At 56.2% G+C, this 24,209-nt stretch overlaps 6 protein-coding genes across 6 annotated transcripts; 2 read left to right on the top strand and 4 right to left on the bottom strand.

The window, feature by feature from the left end:
- Window positions 1-1,203: 1,203 nt before the first annotated feature.
- LTHEOB_12922 (Peflin) lies at window positions 1,204-2,341 on the bottom strand (the record flags this gene model as incomplete). The annotated part of the gene is made up of 4 exons (XM_035509843.1): window positions 1,204-1,489; window positions 1,565-1,612; window positions 1,717-2,222; window positions 2,282-2,341. 4 exons carry the CDS (start codon window positions 2,339-2,341, stop codon window positions 1,204-1,206), a joined length of 900 nt encoding a protein of 299 aa, XP_035363328.1.
- A 1,401-nt stretch (window positions 2,342-3,742) lies between these two features.
- Window positions 3,743-5,541, bottom strand: LTHEOB_12923 (Transcription factor MADS-box; the record flags this gene model as incomplete). Its single annotated transcript, XM_035509844.1, has 3 exons — window positions 3,743-5,203; window positions 5,265-5,421; window positions 5,486-5,541. The coding sequence occupies 3 exons, from the start codon at window positions 5,539-5,541 to the stop codon at window positions 3,743-3,745; spliced, it is 1,674 nt and encodes a 557-aa protein (XP_035363329.1).
- A 3,594-nt stretch (window positions 5,542-9,135) lies between these two features.
- LTHEOB_12924 (DNA-binding protein) lies at window positions 9,136-9,689 on the bottom strand (the record flags this gene model as incomplete). Its single annotated transcript, XM_035509845.1, has 5 exons — window positions 9,136-9,175; window positions 9,226-9,387; window positions 9,440-9,466; window positions 9,518-9,613; window positions 9,661-9,689. The coding sequence occupies 5 exons, from the start codon at window positions 9,687-9,689 to the stop codon at window positions 9,136-9,138; spliced, it is 354 nt and encodes a 117-aa protein (XP_035363330.1).
- A 1,849-nt stretch (window positions 9,690-11,538) lies between these two features.
- On the top strand, window positions 11,539-14,876 carry LTHEOB_12925 (uncharacterized protein; the record flags this gene model as incomplete). Its single annotated transcript, XM_035509846.1, has 5 exons — window positions 11,539-11,722; window positions 11,774-11,931; window positions 11,984-12,077; window positions 12,129-12,357; window positions 12,404-14,876. The coding sequence occupies 5 exons, from the start codon at window positions 11,539-11,541 to the stop codon at window positions 14,874-14,876; spliced, it is 3,138 nt and encodes a 1,045-aa protein (XP_035363331.1).
- Window positions 14,877-17,774: 2,898 nt separating this feature from the next.
- On the top strand, window positions 17,775-19,866 carry LTHEOB_12926 (MFS transporter; the record flags this gene model as incomplete). The annotated part of the gene is made up of 2 exons (XM_035509847.1): window positions 17,775-18,005; window positions 18,187-19,866. 2 exons carry the CDS (start codon window positions 17,775-17,777, stop codon window positions 19,864-19,866), a joined length of 1,911 nt encoding a protein of 636 aa, XP_035363332.1.
- A 2,047-nt stretch (window positions 19,867-21,913) lies between these two features.
- LTHEOB_12927 (Alpha-mannosyltransferase) lies at window positions 21,914-23,939 on the bottom strand (the record flags this gene model as incomplete). The annotated part of the gene is made up of 4 exons (XM_035509848.1): window positions 21,914-23,328; window positions 23,375-23,548; window positions 23,596-23,874; window positions 23,924-23,939. The coding sequence occupies 4 exons, from the start codon at window positions 23,937-23,939 to the stop codon at window positions 21,914-21,916; spliced, it is 1,884 nt and encodes a 627-aa protein (XP_035363333.1).
- Window positions 23,940-24,209: the final 270 nt, after the last annotated feature.

Consider the following 24,209-nt stretch of genomic DNA (forward strand, 5'->3'; position numbering starts at 1 on the left):
GGGGGGGGGGGGGGGGGGGGGGGAAAGAAAAGAAATACTTCACAATCAGATTACAGAGGGGTGCTGCAGCCGATGGCTAGCGCGAAGAATCCTCGAGGGTAACCATGCCTCATCTGTTTTTTTTTTTTCAAAAAAAAATATGTGGGTATTTGAAACTATTGTCTGGACGTGTATGTAGAATTTTTAATTCGACATTCGCGTCCGGACGATAGCTTCAGCTACCCATGACATGAGCAAAAAACAAATCCACGCTAGCCATCGGCTGCGAGAGGGGGCTATAGGCGCGAAACGACATCCTACATACATAATATATCAATTAATACCTATCATCATCACCATCACATCAACCACAACGTTGCGAGAAGCCCCTCAAAGCAAAGCTCAAGAGGAACAGTAAGTCACAAAGCCCAGACAAACAATCCACATCCATTCCATCCCATTTAACTCCTCAATCTTTCTTCTCCCGAGCGTATACCATACATAAAATCAAATGCTTTGTTCAACATTCGACGATAATCAGACAATCAGGCAACCGAGAGTGTGAGTAGTTAAGTTTTTCCTTTTTTCAAAAGACAGGGTATATATGGGACAGTGAAACAGAAAGGGCAGGAGGAACAACCGCCGTCAGTCATTCTTCCATCCCGGAGAACCGAGCATCGTCTAGGCGCAATTCCATAACCCCCGTCAGACCTTTGCCCCTTTCACTCTCAGCCAAGACCGCGGAAAAAAAAGTGAAATCCCTGCCCAGCCTTGGCGTAGGACGGGCCAATCCTCGGAGACGCTTTTGGAAGGCTTTCACACATGACCTTCCTGTCTTCCCTTGCACGCCATTCATGCATAAGGCTCGCGGATCGGAGAGAGGAGCTTCAGGAAAGCGGAAATTTTGACCGTACTGATCTTGTTCGATCCGGACTCAGGAGGCTACGTGACGGCTCTTCCCCAAGGGAGCAAAACCAAGCAACATCATCAGAATGACTGGTCCACAATTTCTTTAATAGAGACCGGTATCAGTTTTCGAGGATATCGAGTTGAACAGGAAGAGGGACTGGGCACCTGTGAGAAACTCCTCGCTGTAATTTGCAAAAGAAGATATAGTCAGCAAAGTGTCTGATGTTGGATTCCAAAGATAGAGAGGGCTCTTGGAGATAGAGAAAAAGGAGGCTCTGGTCCTGGGCCCCATCCGCTATGCAGAGAAGGATGAACTTACAAGCTTAGAGTGATATAGCCATCACGATCCTCGTCATACTTCTTGAACACATCCGTCATGCGCTTCAAGCTAATGCAGGCTTGAACAAACAAATCGAAGCTGATGGCATTCTGGTTGCGACGGTCGTACGTGCGGAACAGTATCGCAACGAACTGCGGGCTCAGCCTGTAGCCAAACGCCACGAGTGCTTCTGAAAACTCGTTGAACGAGATGGAGCCGCTGCGGTCCGTATCGAAGCGGTCGAAAAGTGTACGCCATGCGGCAAGGAAGGCCCAGAGCCCACTACATATGATCACTTTGCGTCAGAAGGGGCCTAGAAATCCAACAGGCAACCACGGAAAGATGTGACCAGCATACCAGAATTCGTCAAAGTTGATGGTGCCGGAGCGGTCCGTGTCAAACATCCTGTTGTTCAAAGAGTTCATCAGCTTCTCACTGCCCGCGTCTTACCATGAAAAGCTCGCTCTCTTGCCGGAATGTAGCAAAACGAGCTCCAGAACCAATCATACCTGATCATCATCCGCACCGTGTGCGAGTCAAACGACGTCCAATCGCCATTGACCAGCGCCGAACCCAGCTCTCTCTCGCTGAGTTGCCCACTGCGGTTCTTGTCCACGGCACCGAACAGACGCCACAGCGCCTCACGGTCGTTGGGGTCGCGCGGCGGCACAGGCGTCGGCGGGGGACGACCGGCCTGGCTCAGCGGCGGGCGCCCGTGGTTGAAGCTGGAGGGCGCGGGCGCCGCCCCGTAATTCTGCGGCGGCGGCGACGAGTAGCCACCGACACCGCCTCCAGCGCTGCTACCGTGATGGCCATGTTGCGGCGGGGGAGGCCCGCCGCCGAATCGAGGGCTGTGTTGGCGGCCGTCGTTGTAGTAGTGCCCGCCGCCGCCGCCGCCGTGGTTGGGCAGTGGGGGCGGTGGCTTGTTGTAGTCGGGCCCGCTGGGGCGCGGCGATGAGTACGAGGGGCGCGGGGAGATGCGCTGCTGCTGGGCCTGCGACAGCGCGGCGGCGGCCTGCATAAAGGAAGTCTCAGTCAGTGAGTGCTGCCTTCGGAGAGGACGGTGATGCGGACCTGGTCAGGCTCAGCGTGCGCGGGGAGCGCGTCGGGATTGTAGCCTTTGTTGTAGGCCATGGTATGAGTGTTCAGAACGCGGAGATGCGGCGCTCGGAAAGGGTTTCAGGCGGAGGAGGGGTATTTGAGGGATCTAAGGCGGCAAGAGGGCGTTCTTGGGCTTCCTTGGTTCTTGACAGCCCCGTGCGGCTGAACGGTGACCACTGCGTTGTCCGGTGCGGTTGGCGGCAGTCACACGGTGGAGCGCGGCGCAAACAGGCGAGTCAATGGAAATCGGTGGGGATCATGCGCTCCTGGCGAAGGAACGGATGGCGCGCTCGGTGAGAATATTCTGGTCGATCAGGGATAACGTTAGTGGGCAGCGGCAATGGCAGCGGTCGACAGCGTTTGGTGGGGTCGGGCGCGCAGGGCAGAAGGGCCACCTGCGCGATTCAGTCGCTGTTGGGCGCCGCCTTGGCCTTTGACGTCGTCAACGGACGACCAGCTCTGTGCCGTGCAGCCCGCAATGCGAATACGACAAGGCCCGGCGGAGGTCTGTGATCTGCTCGGCAGGCTTGGGTGACCGCCGCATGGCGGTTCTCTTGCTCGGACTATATAAGGATACCTTCTTCCTTCGCGCGATGCGCCTGCCTGCCGTCAGCAGGCGTTCGCTTAAAGCGTCATCCCGTCCAAACCGACGGCTGCCTACATAGCCCTGGGACGCGTGTTCTCCATGGCGCAGAAAGCTAGCGAGAAACAAGAACAATCTTGTTCGAGGAAGCACCTGCCGGCCCCGCTGAGCGAGTCCGGTTTACTCCGGATGTCCCCATGGCTAAAGTACGCCCACTCGCCTGGAGACAAGTCATACACACATGTTTGCCGTGCACTAATCAGACAGAGAATCCAGGTATCTTTACCAATATGATTATCAATCTTGCATGAGTACCACTGTCAGACCACCTTGTGTTCTCGCAACGATGAAAGTTCCGCAATAGACGCGCCCCCGCGTATTTCAGGTAGAGCTATCTACACATTTCTGTATCAAGGAAAAACAAACAAGAGCAAAAGAAAAGCAAGCCAACCGCCCCATAATCGCCGCCAAACACCAGCAACAGAACCGCGGACAAACGCCTCACATCCACCCACCTCCAACGCTCTGGACGTCGTACCGGGAAAAGAGGGACTATAACCCGTTGCCATCCCCAAAGGGATGAAGAAGAAGGCCAAGGAGAGAACGAGTGTCGAAACCTCAGGGTATCCAGGAGCAGAGAGCAACTAAATAAAACCATATATCGCGCAAAAAGGGTATGGAAAGAAGTGAAGGCGACGAACCACCGAGCATAGTACAATCGAAGGCGAGGCAAGACAGTCTAAACAACATCCACATGCCAGACGACTTTTGAAAAACCAGCGTGGGAATGGAGAACGATGACAAAAAAAAAAAGAGGATAATTCACAAATTGGAGGTTGGGACGCAAAGCTTTAGGTCTTCACTCGTTTGCTTGCCCCACTGTCGGAACCTTCGGACGTCTTGCGCTTCCTGTCTTCTGGGTCATCCCGGAAGCTCGGCCCGTTCTGCACTACCGGAGTCTGGAAAGTCAACGGGCTCGGCAGCATGTTTGAGGAATTGTTGCCGAAGCCCCACTCCGGGTAAAAGCTAGACGGTGAGGGCAGAAGCCCGCCGTCCATAAAGCGACTTGGAAGTGCGGAAATCGGCGTGTCCATGTTGTCGTTGCGATTGTGTTGAGACGAATTGTTGTTTGCGTTGTTGACAGGAGGAGCGGGCCTGGCGAACGGGTTTGGTGGTCCAGTTGCCCCAGCACTGAGTAGAGCACTCGCACTAGGTGACGGCGGAGGTAAAACCACGCCAGAAGCATTTGACGTTTCGTTGCTACCTCTCGCTGGAGTTGGTCCTGTTGTGCTGGGGTCCTTGGGGGAGCCAGAAGCATGCGTGTTCTCCGCCTCCGAGTGTTCGTCGGGAATCTGAACCTTGAGCCGAGGACGTTTGGCATCGGTAGCTACGCTGCTGGTCCGTGTGGGAGGCGGAATGGTTGGCAATGACGAAGTGGATGCGGTCCTTTGCGGCTGATTAGGGAGCGACGTAGGAGTGGGCTGCTGTGGTGAAACATGATTCTGCTTTCCGATCGATGCAACATCAATGGACTGCGGTCTCTCCATGTGAGGTACCGGTTCAGCTTTCACCGGTTCCGCCGTGGTTGTGCTGGGCCCCCAATGCTGGGCAAGCAGCGATCTGCTGTCGTCGATTGGAGTGAAGATACTCTGGTTCTTGGCGGCTGCGGGAAGAGGCTTGGGTTGCGGCATCGGAGGGCTCTGGAAATTGTGCTGTTCAGGCTGCGGCGGCGAGGGGACTACAGAAGCTTGACGCGGCGGTTCCGGTTGAGGCTGAGAGAAAGTCGGGGGCATTGACGTTCTGCGCTGATCTTGCATGTATACCTGCTGGACCTGGGTGTGCGGGGGTGGGTGCGAGTAAGAGGGTTGCGGCGGGTGCGGAGGACCCGGAGGGCCTTGAGGCGGCATGCCTTGGGGCGGTCCTGTGTAGAATGGCGGGTTCGGCCTGTATGCGTAGCCGTTCTGCGGCGGAGGAGCCGGCTGAGGGGGGTAGGGCTGGGGAGGGGCAAGATTGGAGCTGGTCCTGCGAATATGTGCGCGGGAGTTTGGACGCGAGATGTTCTGGGGCTGGGGAGAGGCGCGGTGGTGGAAAGGCATGCCGTTTGGCATGGGCGGTGACCCAGATGGCGTCGCATGGCGGATGTGTTGAAATTGTTGGTTCTGTAGAGGGTGAGGCATCATCATAGCATGCTCCGGTGGCGAGTTTGAGCCCTGCTGCTGTGCGTGTGCGTCGTCCTCGGCCTCCTCGTCTTCATCGCCCTCAGCCTTGCCCATGAAGTCTTCGGGGCCCTTGTGTTCGTGTGCGCCGCCATACTGGATGAGCGTTAGCAGATGCGGGACGAAATTCGGGGGCTGGGCGGACAACCCGACGCACATATTGATATCTCCCGATGGTCTCGTTGATGTCGCCGGAGGAGAACTCATATAACTTCTTGTTGTGGCCAAAAATAATGACGGCTACGTCAACGGAGCACAGGACGGAAAGCTCGTGGGCCTTCTTGAAAAGGCCGCCTTTGCGCTTGAGAAAGGTGCTGCAGGAGTCGCGGGTTAGCGTGGGCGATTGAAACCATTGCACACAGCCGGGTGGGCACATACACAGAGCGGTTCCTGTCGTCCTTGATGGCCTTGATCTCGATCTTTCGGCGACCCATGGTGATGCGACAGCGTTTACGGGGTGCGCATAGAACGCGTACGCGTGGTGGTGGAGGATTCGAGGGATCTCGGCGACGAGCGACGCGTCTTGGCGGAGGTCAGGTCGAGTGGGCGCTTTGTTCGTTGGTGGAGACGCACGGGGACCGAGCAGGGCGCCGACGGCAGTGGCGACCGTTATGTATGCGCGAAGCTTGGAGGGTTTTAGGGCGTGATGAGCGGTGGTGGGATGCGGCTCTCGAGCAGGGCCGGTGACAAGAGAGCTCAGGTTTCGCGGCTGGCGGGTCTGCTGCTTCTATTAATAAATTAGAGGGAGAGAAGGTGCCGAGCCATCGGACATGCAGGCCTCGCGGCCTAGCCCACACCAGGCGAATTTGAGTTAATTATGGGGGCACTAGTCCCCGGCAAGGCAATTATGCGACAATCCAGCGTCTGCCAGCCCGCCGTTCGCCGCCCGCTCGCTCGCGGTCCACAGGCACGCGACTTTAGCCTGACAGGAATCAATATTGTCTGATAGGGGCTGTACAGTGATGCAGACCTGCCATGTCTCGCGCGGCGACAGCTGGCTGGCCGCGACGCAGCAGGGTCCGGCGCGCGGGCGGGGCACACCTGAAGCACCTATTAGCCGACTGGAAATGACGATGGACGAAATGGGCTAAGGCCCCTGAAGCCGGAGCATCTCTATGCCATGCTGACATACCACGCTGGTCAAGGCAGCCGGCGACGTAGTGCAACCCTTCCGCCTGCTGCTTCTTCAGGCAGGCCTCCACCCTTGCGCGAGCCCGCGCTCCGCCAATCACCCGCCCGCCCCGTCTCAGCAGCCTGAGCCCTCGCCCATACCGCTGTCCCGCCCTTCAGACGCCAGACGGGCTGCGCTGCCTTCCAGCACCGGCGCCGGCGCCAGCGCCAGCGCCAGCTCCAGAGCGTCCAGCGCTGCAGGAACAGCGCGGGAACGGTGCGGGCAGACGTCAGAACCTACTGCGCGGACGGCTCCCCGATTCCCCTCACAAACGGCCCCGAGTGACGTGCAGATGAGACAGGCTGCCCAAGGAACGGCGGCGGCGGCGACGGCCATCGATAAGGTGGGCAAGCCCGCGCATCTGGGATCGATAATGTTTAGCGTGGCCTGCAAGCGGGAGCGATTCACGATCCGTCCTCCCCGGATGTGGCTGGAGACCCTCAGCACGCAAGGCCGGCGCTTAGGGTCTCTAAAAATAACTCGCCGACAGACCAGCTACACAACCTCTTTCTACCCTCCTCCTCCACCGCGATCAGATCGCGAGCCAGCCTGCTGGAACATGATGACGGAGCCCTCCAAGTCCTCGTCGTACGATGGCCTGCTAACCGATGCTGCATAATCGCAGCCGAGCTGAGCTTCCACAGCCCGGCCTACTCCACATTGCGGAACCTTTGTTCTTTAGATATCTAACTAGCCCAATGTCATCGGCTGGCCTTGCCTTCCGCTTCTGACGGCCCCGCTGAATGGCATACAGGTGCCAGGTACAGCCGCAGCCGTCATTCATCGCGACTCTTCTCCTAGCCTGCATGCACACAGCCCACGCGTCGATTTACCACAGCTGCAGCGAACTGCATGGAGCGTCATCTGGGGCCGAAGACACTTGCGTGCCAGCCTTCCGTTCGGACAAGCAGCCACCCGTCGCCGATCGTTTTAAACAGGAACATCATTCATCCAATAGGCGCTTGAGTTGCCGCATGACTTCTACGACGGTAGGCATTTCCGCACGAGACGGAGCATTCTGATGCTAAAAATGCAGAGAGAATCGTGGCGGACGAACGATATCGCATGCTTCAACCACGGTACTCCCAAAAGGTGACCGCATGTATACTACAAGAGCAGTTTCTCAGTCTTGTTCTCCGAGAGCCCCGTGTGAGCTCTAGGTCGGACGGAATAGGCATACACGCTTCGGATGCTGATTTTTGCTGCTGTTTTCGCATTCTAATGTGGAATGCACCGACCCCTCAACTGCCTGGTTTCTCATCATGATGCTGGCGAAACGCTTCACTCGTAATCTATACTCAGAACCACACAGTGCGGCTATGCTAAGGTACAGAGAAAGCATGCGGCATTGTAACGTGTTACGAGCGAAGAGGCCGCCGTGGCTGCGGCCGAGCTTGTTCGTCAGTTTCGCGCTGCGTTTCGCGCCTGCGCCTCATTCGACCCCAGCGTCCGCTCAGCCCCAGCATGGCCTTGCTGAAACAGTAAGAGCCGCAGTGATCTGCGGTGCAGGGCCCTCCCTTCGGTGTCGTCAGCCAGTCCAGGATGGCAGCACCTTTGGGGGAGGACAATCGGCATCCACTCCGCGGACCGGGCGCGGCGCGATGCGGCGCGTGACGATCATCGTGTTTCTAGCCTCTTTCTTTTCCTTTCCCGCAAGGCCCCTCGTATTCTATGTGTGGGACGCTGTGTGGAGGGGAAAGGGCGGCGACATGCTTCTGCCTTGCATGTGGAGAATTCCCCTTGTTGATTCCCCACAAATTGCTATCGAAGTAGACGTTCGCGATGGCTTAGCTGGAGCCTAGTCCTGGGATTGGGAGCAATAGGCGCTGAAGCGGCTTTGCTGAATAGCCGCCACCGTGGATCCGTGTCTGCCTTGCCGGAAGATTCATTCCGTTCCTTGAAATAGGACCAGCGGTTAATGGGCGATCTATTCGCATCAGGCTCATCACAGTAGAGCACATCATGATAAACCGTCATTTTAAATACGTTTGTACTCGCCTTAGTTCGCTGAGTTGGTGCTTCGGTCTGGTATTGGGTAGCGGATATCGGAAGCAACAACGTAGCACTTTAGCTTGACCTAGTTTTACATGCTAATGAAGAATAACCATCAGCCACTTCAACCTTCTTCACCCCTATTGAATGGAGGTTGCGCTATGAAGGTTAGGGAACGGGATGCTAGAGGTCGTGGGCTGCTACTATTGGATTAGCATTTTCTAGGGCAAGGCGGCTCCTAAGTTGTAAGCTGGTTGTGCTAATTAGCGTGCATTTGCTTCCTTCTGCCTTGTTAACTTCGAGTGATCTTCATGCTGGGGATAGAAGGAAGCGCCGAAGAAGACGCGTCCACGTGGAGTTCATGACGTCAAACCTGAGCATGCGCGTACCAGCGCGTCGTGGCTGACCGCGGTTGTGCTCTACGTTGGGGATAAGTGCAGTCATGCAATCACACTCGGCACGCTCCCATTAAAGGATTCGTGCAAGCCCCGATATTAAGGTGCGTAATATCTCCGCTAGCCCTGCTCCTGCAATAGATCGTCGTGCTGTTGCCGGCCGGTCGCCCCGATGGACGTGCGCGATCCAAAAACATGATCGACGTGCCTAAGGAAGCGGCAGATCATGATGTTAGTTCTCACTTGACGTCCACGCATATAGGACTAGAATCTAACTCCAGTTCACATTGCGCCAAACCTGTCGTCGGAAAAGGCTAGATCTGAGTAACATCGGGGGAGAACGATGTACACGAATGGATGAAATCGTGAATGCGGGTATAGGTCTAGCTAGGGCTTTGGTCTGTTCCGTCGGAATGATCCGGATTAATGCATAATAGCTCTCGTGACATGATTATTGAATCCGTTATTGTCTAAGTCTTCTGGGCATCGTGACCCCAGTTCTTCAAGCTCCTGCCGGCGGGGTTAGTAATACTTTTAAGCGGTGGGCGCGGCATGCGTACTTGTAACTTTTGCTATCGGTATCCTGCTTTGCCTTCTCCTCCTGGGCAAGATGGCGTTTGCAATATGCAACCACCCTTCTCATGTGGTCGATATCCTCTTCATCATATTGTTCCGGATCCTTATTTGGATTCTTCTCGAGGATTTTGATGATCTTCCGCCCACTACATCTATGTCAGCACAAGGTCGCTTGCACAAACTAGAAGAATTGAATACCTCTCGTGCCCAATCGTTTCACCGGAACTTGAAGGTGTTAGCCAAGCGCGATAATAAGAGGATTGGAAGCAAGCCTACCCATCGTCCTTGCTCCAACCAGACCCGGCCGATTCTTCTTTACCCAGCCAATCCTTCAAATCTTTGGCTGACATATTGACGAGTTCATTAAACTCCCTATCCGATGTTAGTGCAACTTCCCAACATGTGACCACTGCACATACTCGATGACGGTTTCGGTGTTCTTGACCATTTTGCGAGACGTCGAACTGAATTGGGCTTTGAAAGCGGCGGGCAAAGGAGAAGATTGTTGATTCAGGTTCAGATGGTATCTTGGAGCATATAAGGTAGGCGCTCTTTTGAAGCGCAGGTACGTCAACAGTGGACGAAAATGCATGACGACATCATCGGGACGCGAGCGGCGCGCATCACGTGAGTGACAGAGAAACGGAACACCTGCATCGTATATGTATTGGAGACAAGCTGTGGCTGGTGGGACGTGCGCGAACTTCCAAATGTTTCAAGGCAATAAACGGACAGTAACCAATCAGAGGGACAGATGGAGAGTATTGTCTAGGACAACGAAGATGTTTGTGGTTGATTGATTGTAGATCTGGGCGGAATGAGAAATGAGGCTGTCCAAAAGCGTGCCGCTAGATATTAGTGAGCCGTCATTCACCCTCAGCTCTGAACAGTAACGAGTCGCGTTGCACGCGCAGCTGAGCACGACGGGTAGTGGGGCATTCCCGAAGCTAGGTATCTCAGTGGAGGGATTATCCTCGATGTCGGCAGTACATACGAGGTGCGTAGTCGTGCAGATAGCCGTTTGACTAGGGCACCACGCATATATCGACGGCAATCCTTCTCTCGGTGCACCTTTCGCGACTGCGACAACGAACTGAAGTCGCAGCGGACGGCCTGCGGCGGACGGCGATGATAATGGACTGTGGCGAGCCATTGGCGCCTCAAGCACGCCTGCGGTTGCGTGGCTTCGTGATGTGATACGCCGCCGGCTCCCCGAAAAAGCAATTTGCCAACCTTGACGCACTCACTAGATCAGAAGAATGCCAGCGGATGCAAGAGCTGCAGGCTCAGTGGTCCCGGCAAGCCAGGGCCCCTGGAGCAGCTGCGAAGAAGGAATTGAAAGCGATCCGCCTGTATGGTTTTTGCAGCCAGCTCGCGTGGCTCATCGTAGCGAGATTCCGCTCGCACGTTGCGCCCAAGCATGAGACTGAGCGGGCACGGGAGCCAATCAGGGCGCTTGGCGGGTGGCTTCGGCGTCCCTGCGTACGGCGGAGCCAAAAGGAAGCTCTTCGGAGATGGGCTCATTGCCCGGCGACTCGTAAGGCTGGGCCAGGTGGCCGTCTTGGGCTCGCAGGCAGGCAACGCGTGCGAGCGGGGTTTCAGTGTTTCAGTCGGGCCAGCGCGGCGGGCCTAGGTGTGCTGGCCTGGAGAAAGCTTGCATGCCGGCAAGAGGTGTGGCGATGTTGTAGGGTAGGCTGCGCTGCGCTGGCACGGTTGACAGGCCGCGGCGCGTGGGTGGGCGCGACAAGGGAAGCAGCCTAGCTTGATCGCCATACTTTCAACTCCCCTGAGAAATTAAAGCCCGGGAAGTCCCCATCCTCCAGCGCCCAAAACACGCCTTGCGCCCTCTCGGTCAGAGCCTGCCCAGTCTGCTGTTGGCATTTTTTTTTGCTGCGCCGAACTTGTACTTCCGCTGCTGCAGCCGCCGCCGCCGCCGCGCCATATCCGACGCGCTGCCCTTAACGAGCTCCGTACCACCACCGTGCTCAACGTCGTCGGACGCGACCCCTGTTCACAATCCACCACGCGCATCAAGAGACAGCGCAGGGTCCGCTCGCGGTCAATTGCTCCACGCCGCTCCAAGTCGCTCGTTCTCCCACCTATGCATGCGCGCTGCGCTCGCTCCATCCAAATTCCGTCTCCACCACTCCTATAACCTCCCGCCGCCGCCGCCGCCCGCTCGAAAGCCCGCACCCCCCCTGCGCGCGGCAGATCCACCGCTGCTCCCCCCTTCGCCCGCGCCATAGCGCAGTCGATGCGATCCGGCTCGTAGCCTTATCACAGCAAATCAGCGAAAAATGCCGTTCTTCGCCAAGGTCTTCAAGCCGCGCGACGCGAAGAAGGGGAAGCTGGACGACTCCAACGGCCAGCTGCTCCCGCCGCCCAAGCCGCGCTGGGAGGAGTCGTGGGCCCGCAAGGAGGTCGCGCCCGACGAGGTCGAGGAGCTCATTCACGTTTGCACCCAGGAACTCAAGTCGCGAGGTACGTAGATCCGGCCTGTCGCTATTGTCGCGGTGTTTAACAGTGACGCAGCGCTCGACACGCCATTCCTGCTCCTGCCCTTCCGGCCAGGCTCCGACGCTAGTTCCTCCCGCAGCTTTATTCGAAGCTTCTTCAGGGATGCCTACGAGGGCGGAAACGAATATCGAGGGGAAGCTCTGCGGGCAGAGCTGCGCTTGACGGAGCCAATGGTGAGGAGCTACATGGCGCGCGTTGCGTGTGCGTGGGCTGACTGAGATTCAGGTACTTTGTAGCATCATGAAGTGGTGCTGGAGCAGGCTTCCTGGCGGTGTCGTCACCTGGGACGCGTACGAGCTATTCCGCGTGGGAGAGCAGGGTAAGCGACCCCAATTGTAAGACGGCCGCGCAATAAAGCTGACAGTCTCAGACTCTGGCATGGCTAAGCACGCATTTGATACATTCATCCCGATTAGCGTTGATTCGGAGGCACGCAAGCAGATCATAACTGACTTCTTCGACCTTCTGGCTGCCATATCTGCGCGCGGCAAAACAAATGGTCTTGGAGGAAGGAAACTGTCAAGAATGGCCGGCTGGTGGGCCTTTGAGCATCCCGACAATGGAAAGGGCTTCGACGATGGATACAAGTCGTGGAAGAGGTAAGTTGTTGCTCTCCGAACACGGAAAAGTTGCTGACATCTTTAGCGCCGCTGATGCTACGAGCCATCTTTTCTTCGCCTATCTGCGTTCGCTAGCTCCGGAGGACAGGAACTTTAGTGGCATTAACACCCTCCCGCGCTCCCTTCAAGCCCTGGTCAATCAGACCGAATACCCTCCCGAGCCGCCGGTCCTAATGCAGACCACCACGACGAAAGTGGTTATGATCGTCGATTCAGTGTCTCCAACTCCGTTTGCACTCTTGCGCCGGGCAAAGCATTTCGAATACCGTGATGACGACAGACTTCTTCAGAGATTCTCCCAATACGAGGATCCCGTCCAGGCCTTGACGGACGAGTGTCGACGTGTTCTGAATGCGATTTCATCGGCTAATCAGTCAAGTACTGCTACCGAAGGTTCTTCCGATCCCTCCTGGTCGAGGTTTGAGGATTTGGGTTTCGGTTTCCTGGACACTTCGCTATCGTCACCTACCAGCACTAGCAGCGGCCCTACTCCCTCGAGCACCGCCAATGGACTCCGGACCACGCCACGCGCTCGTGCCGATACCATGGGCCGGCCTACCACCCCCTCCTGGGCGGATTTCTTGTCAACTGGCTTCCAGGATGGACAGGCGCAGACCTCGTCCCCTCCCATGCTGCTTCCTCCGGACAAGGTACTTCCTCCGATCGGCGAGGTTGCGCGCGTCCAGAGCTCGCAATCTCACCTAAGAACGTCCGAGGACGGCCTGGAGCCTGGAGAACTCGCCAGCATCCAGACTTTCGATCTTGATGATACATTCTGGTGGGTTTGGATGACGAGTTTGGCAATTGAAGAGCCGAATGAGCGGAAGGCGGTCTTTGGCCGCTGTGCACTGCTTGAGACGAACATTTCTGGTGGCAAGTGGTTGGTCCTCGAAGAACAAGTGAAGGGTGCTTCGGAACCCGCCGAAGGTGCCTACATTGTGGAGAAGAAGAGTAAGTTCAGCTTCACCAAGCGAGGTCGCCTTGGCCGCCGCAAATCCACCGGCAAGAAGCTACCGATAAAGGAGCCTTACGACAGGGCTCAGACGGATACCCCGACAAGCAAGACCAGTATTGGGCCGGACCAGCACGCTCGTATTCAAGCCGCTGCGGCGCGCTTGGCGCAGCAGCAGAAGCAGCAGGATGCATCTCCGCGTCGCGGTAGAAGTGAGGAGACGACAGCGAAGACGAACAGCGTAATGACTTTGCAGCCCATGGTGGTGAGCGAGGCCGGTCCAGCGATGAAGTGGGCGCGTGCCTTCGACAAGGAGACTATTCGAGCTCAGTACCTCGGTGACCCTAGTGCTGGCAAGGGTCTTTCGCGTGAGAATCTTGCTCTTTCTCCTAGCCCGACCTTTTCGAATGGTGGTCCTACTTCTCCTGGCGTAGCTTCAACGAAGAACGACCTCCCACCTCTGCCTAAAGAGTCAGGATCCCCGAAGAGCGTTTCGCGCAAACCTTTGGCGCCATCTCCTCTTCCTCCAACTCCTAAGGATGAGACCGCCAACGAAGCGGCTGCTGCGGCTGCACAGGTGCCTCTCCCTCCGCCTAAGCTGGATACCTCTGACAACAATGTGCACCCTGCCTTCCGTTCGGACAAGAAGAAGGCTGTCTCGCCTTCTCCCGTCGCTGAAAGGCGCAAGATGTTCGAAGAGAAGCAGGCCTCTGTCACTGTTGGTTCGGAGATCAAGAAGGATGAGCATAAGAAACTCAAGAAGCCTGCTCAGACGGGCGGTGGCGGTGGCTTCAAGAAGTTGTTTGGCAAGAAGAAGGCTGCCACTGAACCAATCCAGCCGGAGAAGACTGAGCCTGTCCCGACTGCCAGCGGTGGTCTTCAGGTCCCTCAGCAGCAGGGTAATGGTCTGGTCCGCACCCTTTCTGGCTTGGGCCGCAAGAAGCCGGCACCCGCTGAGCCTACTCCGGAAGCCTCTGCTGAGAAGGCTGAGCCCAGCGCTGCTCCCGGCATGCGCAATGAAGCCGTTATGTATACCGAGGACCGTCCACCGCTCTCCCGTGTCCACACCAATGAGCGTGAGGAGGCCGAAGCGCAATTCTCCCGCTTCGACCAGGGTCCTCTGGATGACCAGCCTGCTTTTGCCCCTGAGGATGCCGAGGACGAGGCTCTCACTCCACATGCGACCCATTTCCAGGATGCGCCTGAGGTTCCTGAGACTCCCGGCGGCGATGACGTTTCCCAGGCGGACGTCTCGTCGATCTCGTCGGCTTCTATCGACTTGGCGCAACAAGTGTCGCCCACTCAAGATCGCTGGGCACAGATTCGCAAGAACGCCGCTGAGCGTGCCGCGCGGATGAGCGAGGACCAGTCGTACTCGCGCCCGCGTTTCAGTGAGAGTCAGACGTCCCGCACCACTATGGATGATGGTGACACCAGCGGTGAAGAGACGATTGAGTCTCGTGTTGCGCGTATTAAGGCCCGTGTCGCGGAGCTCACCGGCAACATGGACTCCTCTGGCAACATCGTTACTGGCGCCCATCGCTAGAAAATGCCCTGTACCCCAACCGAATGACATCCACCGCACACCCGCAACCTTTGCTTGATCAATATCTTCTCTTCCGAGCGTTCCCGAGGACCCGAGTTCGGTCTGACGTCCCTACGTCTTCAGTGACGTATGCAATGGTCGTCCTCTATCGCGATTGTCAGACTGAGCTACGTCTGCATCGCATAGACTACTAGAACGAAACAATCGTGTCTGTCCCAGTTGCTGTTTGAGATACCAAATTGCTCCTGGTTATTTCGTCAATTTCATAGACTCAGCACCTCCTGACTCCCTCCATCTCCTTTTCACATTTGCGTTCGAGTTAATCCTTTTTATTTGCTGCGCGATAGAATCGGCAATCGTGGAATGATTCTCTGGATCAATCTTCGCGCGGCCATGAGCGTACACGTCACCACATCAACTAATTTTCCTTGGCTGCGTATCAACATTTTCTTCTAGGTTGCCGGAAAATAAACAAAAAGACATGGGGCCTGTATGGTGTGAAGAACGTGGAGAAGGGGGAGCACATCAGCTCTCGCAGTGATATGTGAGGTAGAAATATGGGACGACGTGGGCAAATGCTGGTGCTTCCGGTGGATGCCTTTCTTCTCTCGTCTTTTCTGCTCCATATGATGCTGGCGGTCTGATTCATGCTCCCCTTCAGTAACCGAGCAACTTGCATTCTCAACCTGGTCATATGCACGGATATTTGTTTCCTTTCCTTCCATTTTGCCGACTGCGTTTACTCTTTTTGTTTCGTGTCGATTATACCCTTTCTGTGTTCGGTTCTTCTTTTTCTTTGCCTCTTTTTTCTTTTCTTTTTTTGGGGTAGTAGTCGTGAGTCGTGTGGTGGCTGTAGTCTCCTCCTCTCCTCTTTGCTCCTTTTTCCTAACCTAAAAAACAAGAGGCTAGAGGGGAAGACATAATGGCAAGAGCAAAAATTCAAGATGTGGCTCCAAGATGGAATTTTCTTCCTATCTTTCATGGATATACGTTCTCTTATTTCTCGGTGAACTTGCTGAAAACGCCGATGGCCAGTTACAGACGGGATTCAGTTCGATTTCTGACCGTTTTCTTCCGAGGGTTTGTTGGTAATAAGAAAGTAGAAGGTTTTCTGTTCTCACCCTGAGTTCTCGAGATGCTGTGTTGAGTGTGCGAATTCGTCTGTGGATTTTTCATTGGCCGTGGTTTCAGCAGAGACGGCGGTCTTATCAGGTTGATAGTAGACATTGTTGTGCGTTTGATGGATATGTGGGCATGGAGAACAAGCCATCACACATTGCTTATTTGGATAGCTGAGGTTGATATTTAGAGAAGGTCCTTCCCTGACAAGGCAACTGGTATAATAGCAAGGTAGTGCGAATTCCTCCAAAGACCCCAACAGCTGCGCTATTTATTGTAGTGGTCGGTCCCCGTTCCGGACGGAAAGAAGTTCAGAGGGTGGTAGGAGTCATGCAAGCACGATTCATGATGAAAAGCAGCACTGGACGTCGGCCGGTAGAAGGGGGGGTTTCAGTGTTGCATTAAAAGAAGAGTACTAGGTAGACATGTGCATGCAATGTGGTGGAAATTAAGTGAAACGGGATGCTCAGCGACTTACGACGACGTTGGAGTTGATTGGTGGGTGGTGGTTCAAGCTGCTGGTTTAGGAGCATTTAGCACATGTTTGAAGCCGATCGCTCAAGGGATGAAACCAGCGATCGGCTGGTTTCAACCACCGTTCATCTCGACTCGATTCTTCACGCATGAAACAGCCAGAACAAAAGGTCCATCGCAATTCGCTCCGAGGCAGGGCAGCTCATCAGGCGATGCCATGGGTCCAAAGCGGCAAGCGCAGGCTTGGCGGTGAGGGGAGGGCAATGACGCCATTCACAGGCGGGCGTCGGGTGCGCCGTCGCGCAGCCGAGCGACGGCGAGGAAACACGACTCTGTGGTGGTGTGTTTGTGTCAGCGTCTGACAAGAAACGGTTGCAACAGGCGCGGTCGAGGTAAGCTTGTCACAGCGCAAAAAAGCTTGGCCTCGCTGTCTCCACCGTCAACAAAAAGCAGATTGTTCCACTTCCCCTTGCCTTTGTCTAGATCGGGACGCGACGAGCCGCGCGCCTGGGTCTATCTGCGTTTGGTCGGCACTTTGCCTGTTGGAGTCGGCCACTTGCCGCATCTCGATTCCCTATCGCCGAAAGTCCGCTGTCCTGTTGACGAAGAAAGATGCGGGCGCAGGGAGAGGCCTGACAGCGACCCCGGCTCACCATGTGGACCCGCAGACATGCGCCTCTCCGCCTTTGCATTCGCTATGCCCGAGGCCGAGGTGCGAGGGCGAGAATGGACGAGGAGAGAGAAGTGGTGAGTCTAGGCGTTACACTTACCTAACGCCAGTTGCCGAACACAACGCCCCTCGCCGTCTATTCGCCATCACCCGACCTGGCCGATCTGCGTCTGCGATCAAGGTCGGCCTCAGTCGATCTTAACCCCGGAGGCTGCCGCCGAAGACCCACTTCCCGCCGCAAGGCAGTTGTCTGTCGTTTCGGCCGCGTGCAGCTCCTCTAAAACCCATGGCTCCCATTTTCCATCCTTCGTCCAGTCACCGACCTACCCTCTCCCCTCCCCTTTGCGAGACCGGACGGAAACCCGCGAAACCTCCTCCCTCCTTTGGTCTCGCTGCTCCCCGCAACTGATAAACCTCGTCCCACCCACCCTCGGAAGTCAGCAGCAGACGAAAAGGAAAGGCACCCCGCCTACCAGCCTTCCCCCCGTTCTCGGCCTCGCGCCTCGCTGGACTCTTAATCGCCGTAGCGCCGTGCGCCACTGCGGCCGCGTTCGGCCCACAACTGCCGGGTCCAAGAAAGGGATCCTAATTTAAAAAGAGGCGCCACATTCTCATCTTTCTTTCCAATCTTCATCATGTCCTTATCCACCGCTGCGCTCGAGCACAACGCCGAGGCTGGAATGGGCGCCTCGGCCACCAACGATGCTACGCCTACGAACGTGACTCTGACTGCACCGCGGGACGGTGCCGCAGTGGAAGGAGGAAATGCTGGTGCCCTGCAAGAGAAGAAGGTTGGGGAGGCTGAAATAGAGCCAGAGAAGGAGAGGAGTAAGGCAAAGATTGCCATCATCATGTTTGCACTGGGGGTACGTATCATGCTTTTTCATCTTATGACAAGGGGAAGATCGAAAGAGCTTGGCTGTGAGGTTTGGGTCGGAAAGTCGGTAGTCGTAGGAATGTAGGGTCTATGCAAGGCAGCATGGAAGAAGAAGACGGGGAAAAAGAAAAGAGCACTGGGCAACGAGCATCCACTAACGCTTCGTTCAGATGGCCGTATTCCTCGCCGCAATGGATATCACCATCATCACCACCGCCCTGCCGACCATCAGCGCTCACTTTCAGTCGGCTGCAGGTTACACCTGGATCGGATCAGCCTTCAACCTCGCCGCAGCCGCCTCGACGCCGCTCTGGGGTAAGCTGTCGGATATTTTCGGCCGCAAACCAGTCCTGCTCGTGGCCAACATTGTTTTCTTCATTGGCTCGCTGGTTGCAGCGCTGGCAATCAACATCGGCATGCTCATCGTGGCCCGCGCCATCCAGGGCGTCGGCGGTGGTGGCTTGATCATCCTGGTCAACATTGTCATCAGCGACCTCTTCTCCATGCGCAGCCGTGGCCAGTATTTCGGCATCATCGGCATGGTGTGGGCGCTGGCGTCTGCCCTCGGTCCAGTCATTGGCGGTGCCCTCACGCAGCGTGTATCGTGGCGGTGGTGCTTCTATATCAACCTGCCTCTCGACGGCGTTGCCTTCGTCATCATCTGCTTCTTCCTTGATGTGCACAATCCACGCACCCCCATCGGCGCCGGTCTCCGCGCCATCGACTGGCTCGGCTCGCTCACCGTCATCGGCGGCACTGTCATGCTGTTGCTCGGCCTCGAGTTCGGTGGCGTCACGCACCCCTGGTCATCGGCTACCGTCATCTGCCTGATCGTCTTCGGCATCGTCACTATCGGAATTTTCCTCGTGCTTGAGTGGAAGGTGGCCACCTACCCCATCATGCCGCTGCGCATCTTCTCGAACCGTTCCAACCTCGCTTCGCTGGCTGCCTGCTTCCTACACGGCTTTGTCTTCATCTCCGCCACCTACTACCTCCCGCTCTACTACCAAGCCGTGCGCGGCGCTGGCCCCATCATGAGCGGCGTCTACCTCCTGGCCTTCGCTCTCTCCCTCTCTATCGTCTCTGCTAGTACGGGTATCGTCATAAAGAAAACAGGAGCCTACCATCCCTGCATCATTTTTGGCTTCGCCGTCCTCACCCTCGGCTTCGGCCTCTACACCGACATCGACGCCGATTCGTCCTGGGCCAAGATCATCCTGTACCAGATCGTGGCCGGCATCGGCGTGGGCCCGAACTTCCAAAGCCCGCTGATCGCGCTGCAGGCCCACGTGCACCCGCGCGACATCGCCACGGCGACGGCGACGTTTGGCTTCGTGCGCAACCTGGCCACGGCCACCTCGGTCGTCATCGGCGGCGTCGTGTTCCAGAACGAGATGCAGAAGCACCAGGGCATGCTGACGCGCGCGCTGGGCCCGGAGCTGGCCGGCCAACTCGCCGGCGGCAGCGCGGGCGCGAACTCAGAGCTCGTGGACCAGCTGCCCCCGGCGCAGCGGACCGTCGCGAGGGAGGCGTTCGCCGACAGTCTGGCCAGGATGTGGATCGTCTACGTGTGTTTTGCCGGACTGGGTCTGCTAGTGAGCCTGTTAATCAGGAGGAAGACGCTGGCGAAGAGCCATGCCGAGCAGCAGTCGGACATGGAGGCCGACGAGGTGAGGAGAAAGGAGAGGAAGGGCGTGAGCAGCAGGGGCATCAGCAGTAAGGGAGAGGATGAGAAGAGGTCATCGGTGGGTGCCGCGAGCAGTGCGTTGGATGTAGAAGCCGGGCTGGGCGCGAGTGCGGAGAAGGAGGTGGGGAGTGCGAATGCGAGCGTGAAGGATGTGCCTGCTTGAGATGGATGAGGATACCGTGGGAATGAGACTAAGAGATGGATTTTTATTATGTACATACAAAAAAGTCTTGATGTCCTTTAAGCATGGAGTTTGGTGGGCATATTGGCTCTTCTCTATGACGGAGAAACAATAGCATCTCGAAAGAATAATTAAACAACATGATACCATCACAGCTCGGTGCATCAGATTTGCCTTTAGATATGTGTCGAATATGATGTTACATGCTTGTTACACATCTGAATATTCAGTTTATCCTCACCCAGTCTTGTGCTTCCAGCTACGCACGCAGGAATGCCACAGCGTCACCTGCCCAACATGGGAAGTAACATCCTTTGTACCCCCAGAACCAACAGCCTTTCAATATCGCATGGCGTAATCTCGTTAGACAGCAAAGGCTACTACTCTGTGGTCCAGCTTCTAATTTTACTAGCAAATAGCAGCCCCTCCATTCCTCTTGCAAAACTAATTCGCCGTAGAAATGCACCTTCGTCATTATTGAAGTCTTCCGGCAATTGCCACGAGCCGTTAAAGCCACCGCTCACTATCGTTTTCTGGTGCTGTTAAGCACCAAATCGGCTGGCAAATAACCCGGGCTTATGCTCAAATTATCGCTCGAGACATCTTGCAAAGATGCTATCGCTCTTGTACAAGAGCGAGTCGTAAGCCTTTTTGATTAGGTTGTTAGCAGGGCGTTTTATTGATTTTTGTGGAAGAAGAAGAATCTTTAGGAACGGCGATAACGAGCGATTTATGGACGGTACAGACTCCGTTGGTTTTGATCCGTGTGACTAGAGAGGCGTGGGGTTGCTGGGGTTCTGTAGAGCGTCAGATGCACGGCTGCAGACGCACTGCAGGTCAGGCTTCACAATGAATTTTCTATCAACTCCTTCCATTTTAAATATCAAGTATCGTATCCCCTTCGTGTCCGTCGTGCACAGGTACTTCCACGGAAGCTATGACATCGCATAGTGGAAGATCTAGGGATGCGAACAGCACTTCACTGGCGAGGGCCTCTTTCTCTCTCTTCTGTAAGCAGTAGGTATCCATTCGCCCCATGCAGAGACATCTAAAAGTCATAATGATGCTCTCTCCATCAGCGCAGGATAATTGTGGAGGACATTTAGCATGGAAGGTGAGGCCGTTGTTCTTGAATGAGTCACCAAATGCGAGCTATTACACTTGATCTCCTCGATCCCACTAAAAGTAAACTTTCACCGGCCAGTCTGTCAGCTGTATCATAACCTCGGAAAAAAAAAAGTTGGACGGTTTCATCTTGAAAGCCGGAAGCTATAAAACCTGTCCGCTTTCTATCTTCAACACCCACCTACTGCACTTCCGTACAACTGTAGAGCCATAAACCCACATGAGGCTGATAAATACCCCAGCAGGAATGCAACCACGGTGCAGGCTCTCATGAAAACCCCAATGACATCGGGAACTGGCCCATGTGGCAACGTTCAAACTCCGTGGCTGGAGAATGGGCCTCACTCCTTCGAATCACCACTAGAAAAAGAAACAAGAGGGAAGGAAACTGTTTTTTTTTTGGGGGCTGATGCCTTCAATGGCTACTTCACCTTCGCCTTGAAGAATGGTTTAGGGGTTATTTCAGCGTTATTGAGATGCGATTATCTACGTCCGGGGCACGTGCTGCCGAATAGCTTCATCAGTGCTTGATGCGGATCAGCGATACGTACATCAGTGACGAAGTGAGACAGTACTTCGACTTTGACGTTCCTGTGTGGTACTGCTTATACACAGATGTCGTGGCTCAAGCTGGATGGACTATTCCCATCACGAGCCAGAGATCAAAACTACCCGACAGGGTGGACGTCCGTTGTGAAATCCAATCACCAGAGATATTCCATACTGCTTACGTGTGTAGTTGAATTATACGTCTGAATACATTTGTAGCTCCAAGACTTACATTTAAATCCAATTATTCGCTTCAATCGCCCATCGAAGGAGAAAATCACTTGGGACTTACTGTTTCGGTGTTAATTCACCAAGTCCAGAAACCTAGGCCAGCCATGGACCAAAAACGGGCCCACTACACCACCGGCAGCCTCTTCAGAATCCTAATCTTCGGCTCCATCCTGACACCCACCCACCAACCCCTCATCACCTTCTCCCTCACCCAATCCTCCAACGCACCCCACACCCATCCGGTCTTCCGTTCATCCACACCCAAAACCAAGCGCCTCAAACTCTCACTCCTCGGCCCCAGTCCTTCCTCCACACCGCCCAACACAGTCCCCAGCACCTCTCCCGGCCGCACGACCTTGATACCGCCAAAGCCGTAGATGACGTCCACGACCTCCCACTTGCCAATGGCCTTCTCGGGACGCTCCATCAGGGCGAACTCGAAGCGGTTCCAGAAGGCCGGGTCGAGCAGGGCGTCTGGATCGTCGGTCTTGTCGTAGACCCAGCGCTCGGACGACGACAACGACGCCTCCTTGGCCTTCTGGGCCTTTTCCTCGTCCGAGTACGGGATCCAATCGATGCCGCCGTCGGCGCGCAGGGCCCACTCGCCGTCGCGCTGATGCTTCTTCCCGCTGTCGTCGTCGGACGAGGATGCGTGCTGCAGCAGGCGCGGCCCGCCCTTCTCGAGGAAGTGGGTGACGCCGGTCTGGCAGGCGAGGTTGTCGAGGTGCACGCTGAAGCGCGGGGCGAGCGGCGCGCCGCCGAAAAACTCGTCGACGGCGACGCGGTTGTGCAGGGTCACGAGCGCGGCGCCGCCGGGGTAGTTCTGGGCGGAGATGGCGAGCAGCGCGGCGCTGGCGGCGGCCGACAGCGCGACCGAGGCCAGCAGCGCCCACGTCGCGACGCGGTACGCGGCGGCCTTGGTGTAGCGCGTGGAGATCCAGCCCGCGCTTGCGGCGGCGCAGGCCGTCAGGGCGGGGACGACGTAGATGATGAAGCGCCACTCCTTGTGCGGGAGCAGGCTGTAGATGGCGACGAAGGAGAGGCAGGGGGCGAGAAGCGCGGTGCAGGGACCACGGGTTGCGGCGTTGAGGACGGAGAGGGGGATGAGGATGGTGTAGGTAAGGGGGTTCATGAGGAGTTTGGGCAGGGCGGAAAGGAAGTAGTAGTGGAAGGGCGAGGTGCCCCAGTCGGAGGCGTGGCCGTGAAGCGTGTTGAATGCGAAGGCGGACCATTCGGGCCAGAGCGGGTTGGGGTAGGTGCGCCAGAAGAAGGTGTCGATGGGGACGGTGATGAGCAGGCCGATGACGGCACCGGCGATGCCCGAGGGGATGACGAAGCGCAGGAAGGGGAGGAGGCCTGTGGATGGGACGCGCTGCAGAAGCTGGTGGAGGACGAGGCAGCCGAGCAGGATGGCCAGCTCGGAGCGGAAGACTATGCCCGCAATAGTAAGAAGGTAGAAGCAAAGGCGCAGCTGTTTGGCAGAGAAGAGCCAGTTAGGGTTGGTGAGGGACTTCAGATAGAAGCTCAATGCGAAAGTGCCTGGGCACGGTTAGAAGGAGGCGGTACAAAAGAGGCAGGAACCCACTCATTGCGAAAGCGAACATGTTGGGCAGAGTGCGAGATGCGTAGAACATCAGATGGAACTGGGTTGCCTGGAACAAGACAAACCAGTTGCTGGCAGCTTTGCCGAAAACTTTCCACACGACCCTGCGGAAGGAAAGTAGGGCAAAGGCATTGAGCAAGCCCAGGATTGCACGGACTAGTCGGGTTCAGCATGGGAAGCAGGATGGGGTCCTGGGCATTTACCAAGCAATTGCACCTGGGGCGGCGAGCTCAGCCACGGCACAAATGGTCTGGACAAGCCGGCAAGCACCAATGCGCCAGAGAAGGTGCGGGGAACGGAACCAGGAAAGGAAACGTGGTCATAGTGCTGAGCAAGAAATTCGGAGGCATTTTCAGTGGGGATGCCATGGACGAGGATGTCATGGACGGCCTGGATGTTGAATGATTCTTCGACTTTGGTGTAAGGGGCCCACGCCAGGTGGAGCAGAATGACGGCCGGGATGAGAAGCGAGAGGAATGATTCTGCAGCTGGAGTCAGCTTCTTGAACACGCGAGTGAGGGAGGTGCTCACCAAGGATTGGATTCATTGTGGCGGCTCATGTTATTTTGTTCCGCATAGAAAAGGAGAGGAGTGTTGCGAGGGAACGGTGGAGGCGGAGGAGGTGTTGATTGATGTCGGATTGGCAAGCGAGCGCCTGGCGGAGGCTGCGCGTCATGGCACACGTCTCCCCACAGCTTCAGCTCTCCGTCCACCTGCGCGCAACACGCCTGCCACAACGGCCGTTGCAGATGTCCATGGATCGCCGCTAATCTACGCGTAGACTTTCCGCCAGACATTTTCACACTCGTCCACCGGC

The sequence above is a fragment of the Lasiodiplodia theobromae genome (assembly GCF_012971845.1).
Source record: "Lasiodiplodia theobromae strain AM2As chromosome Unknown scaffold_85, whole genome shotgun sequence".
Lineage (NCBI taxonomy): Eukaryota > Fungi > Ascomycota > Dothideomycetes > Botryosphaeriales > Botryosphaeriaceae > Lasiodiplodia > Lasiodiplodia theobromae.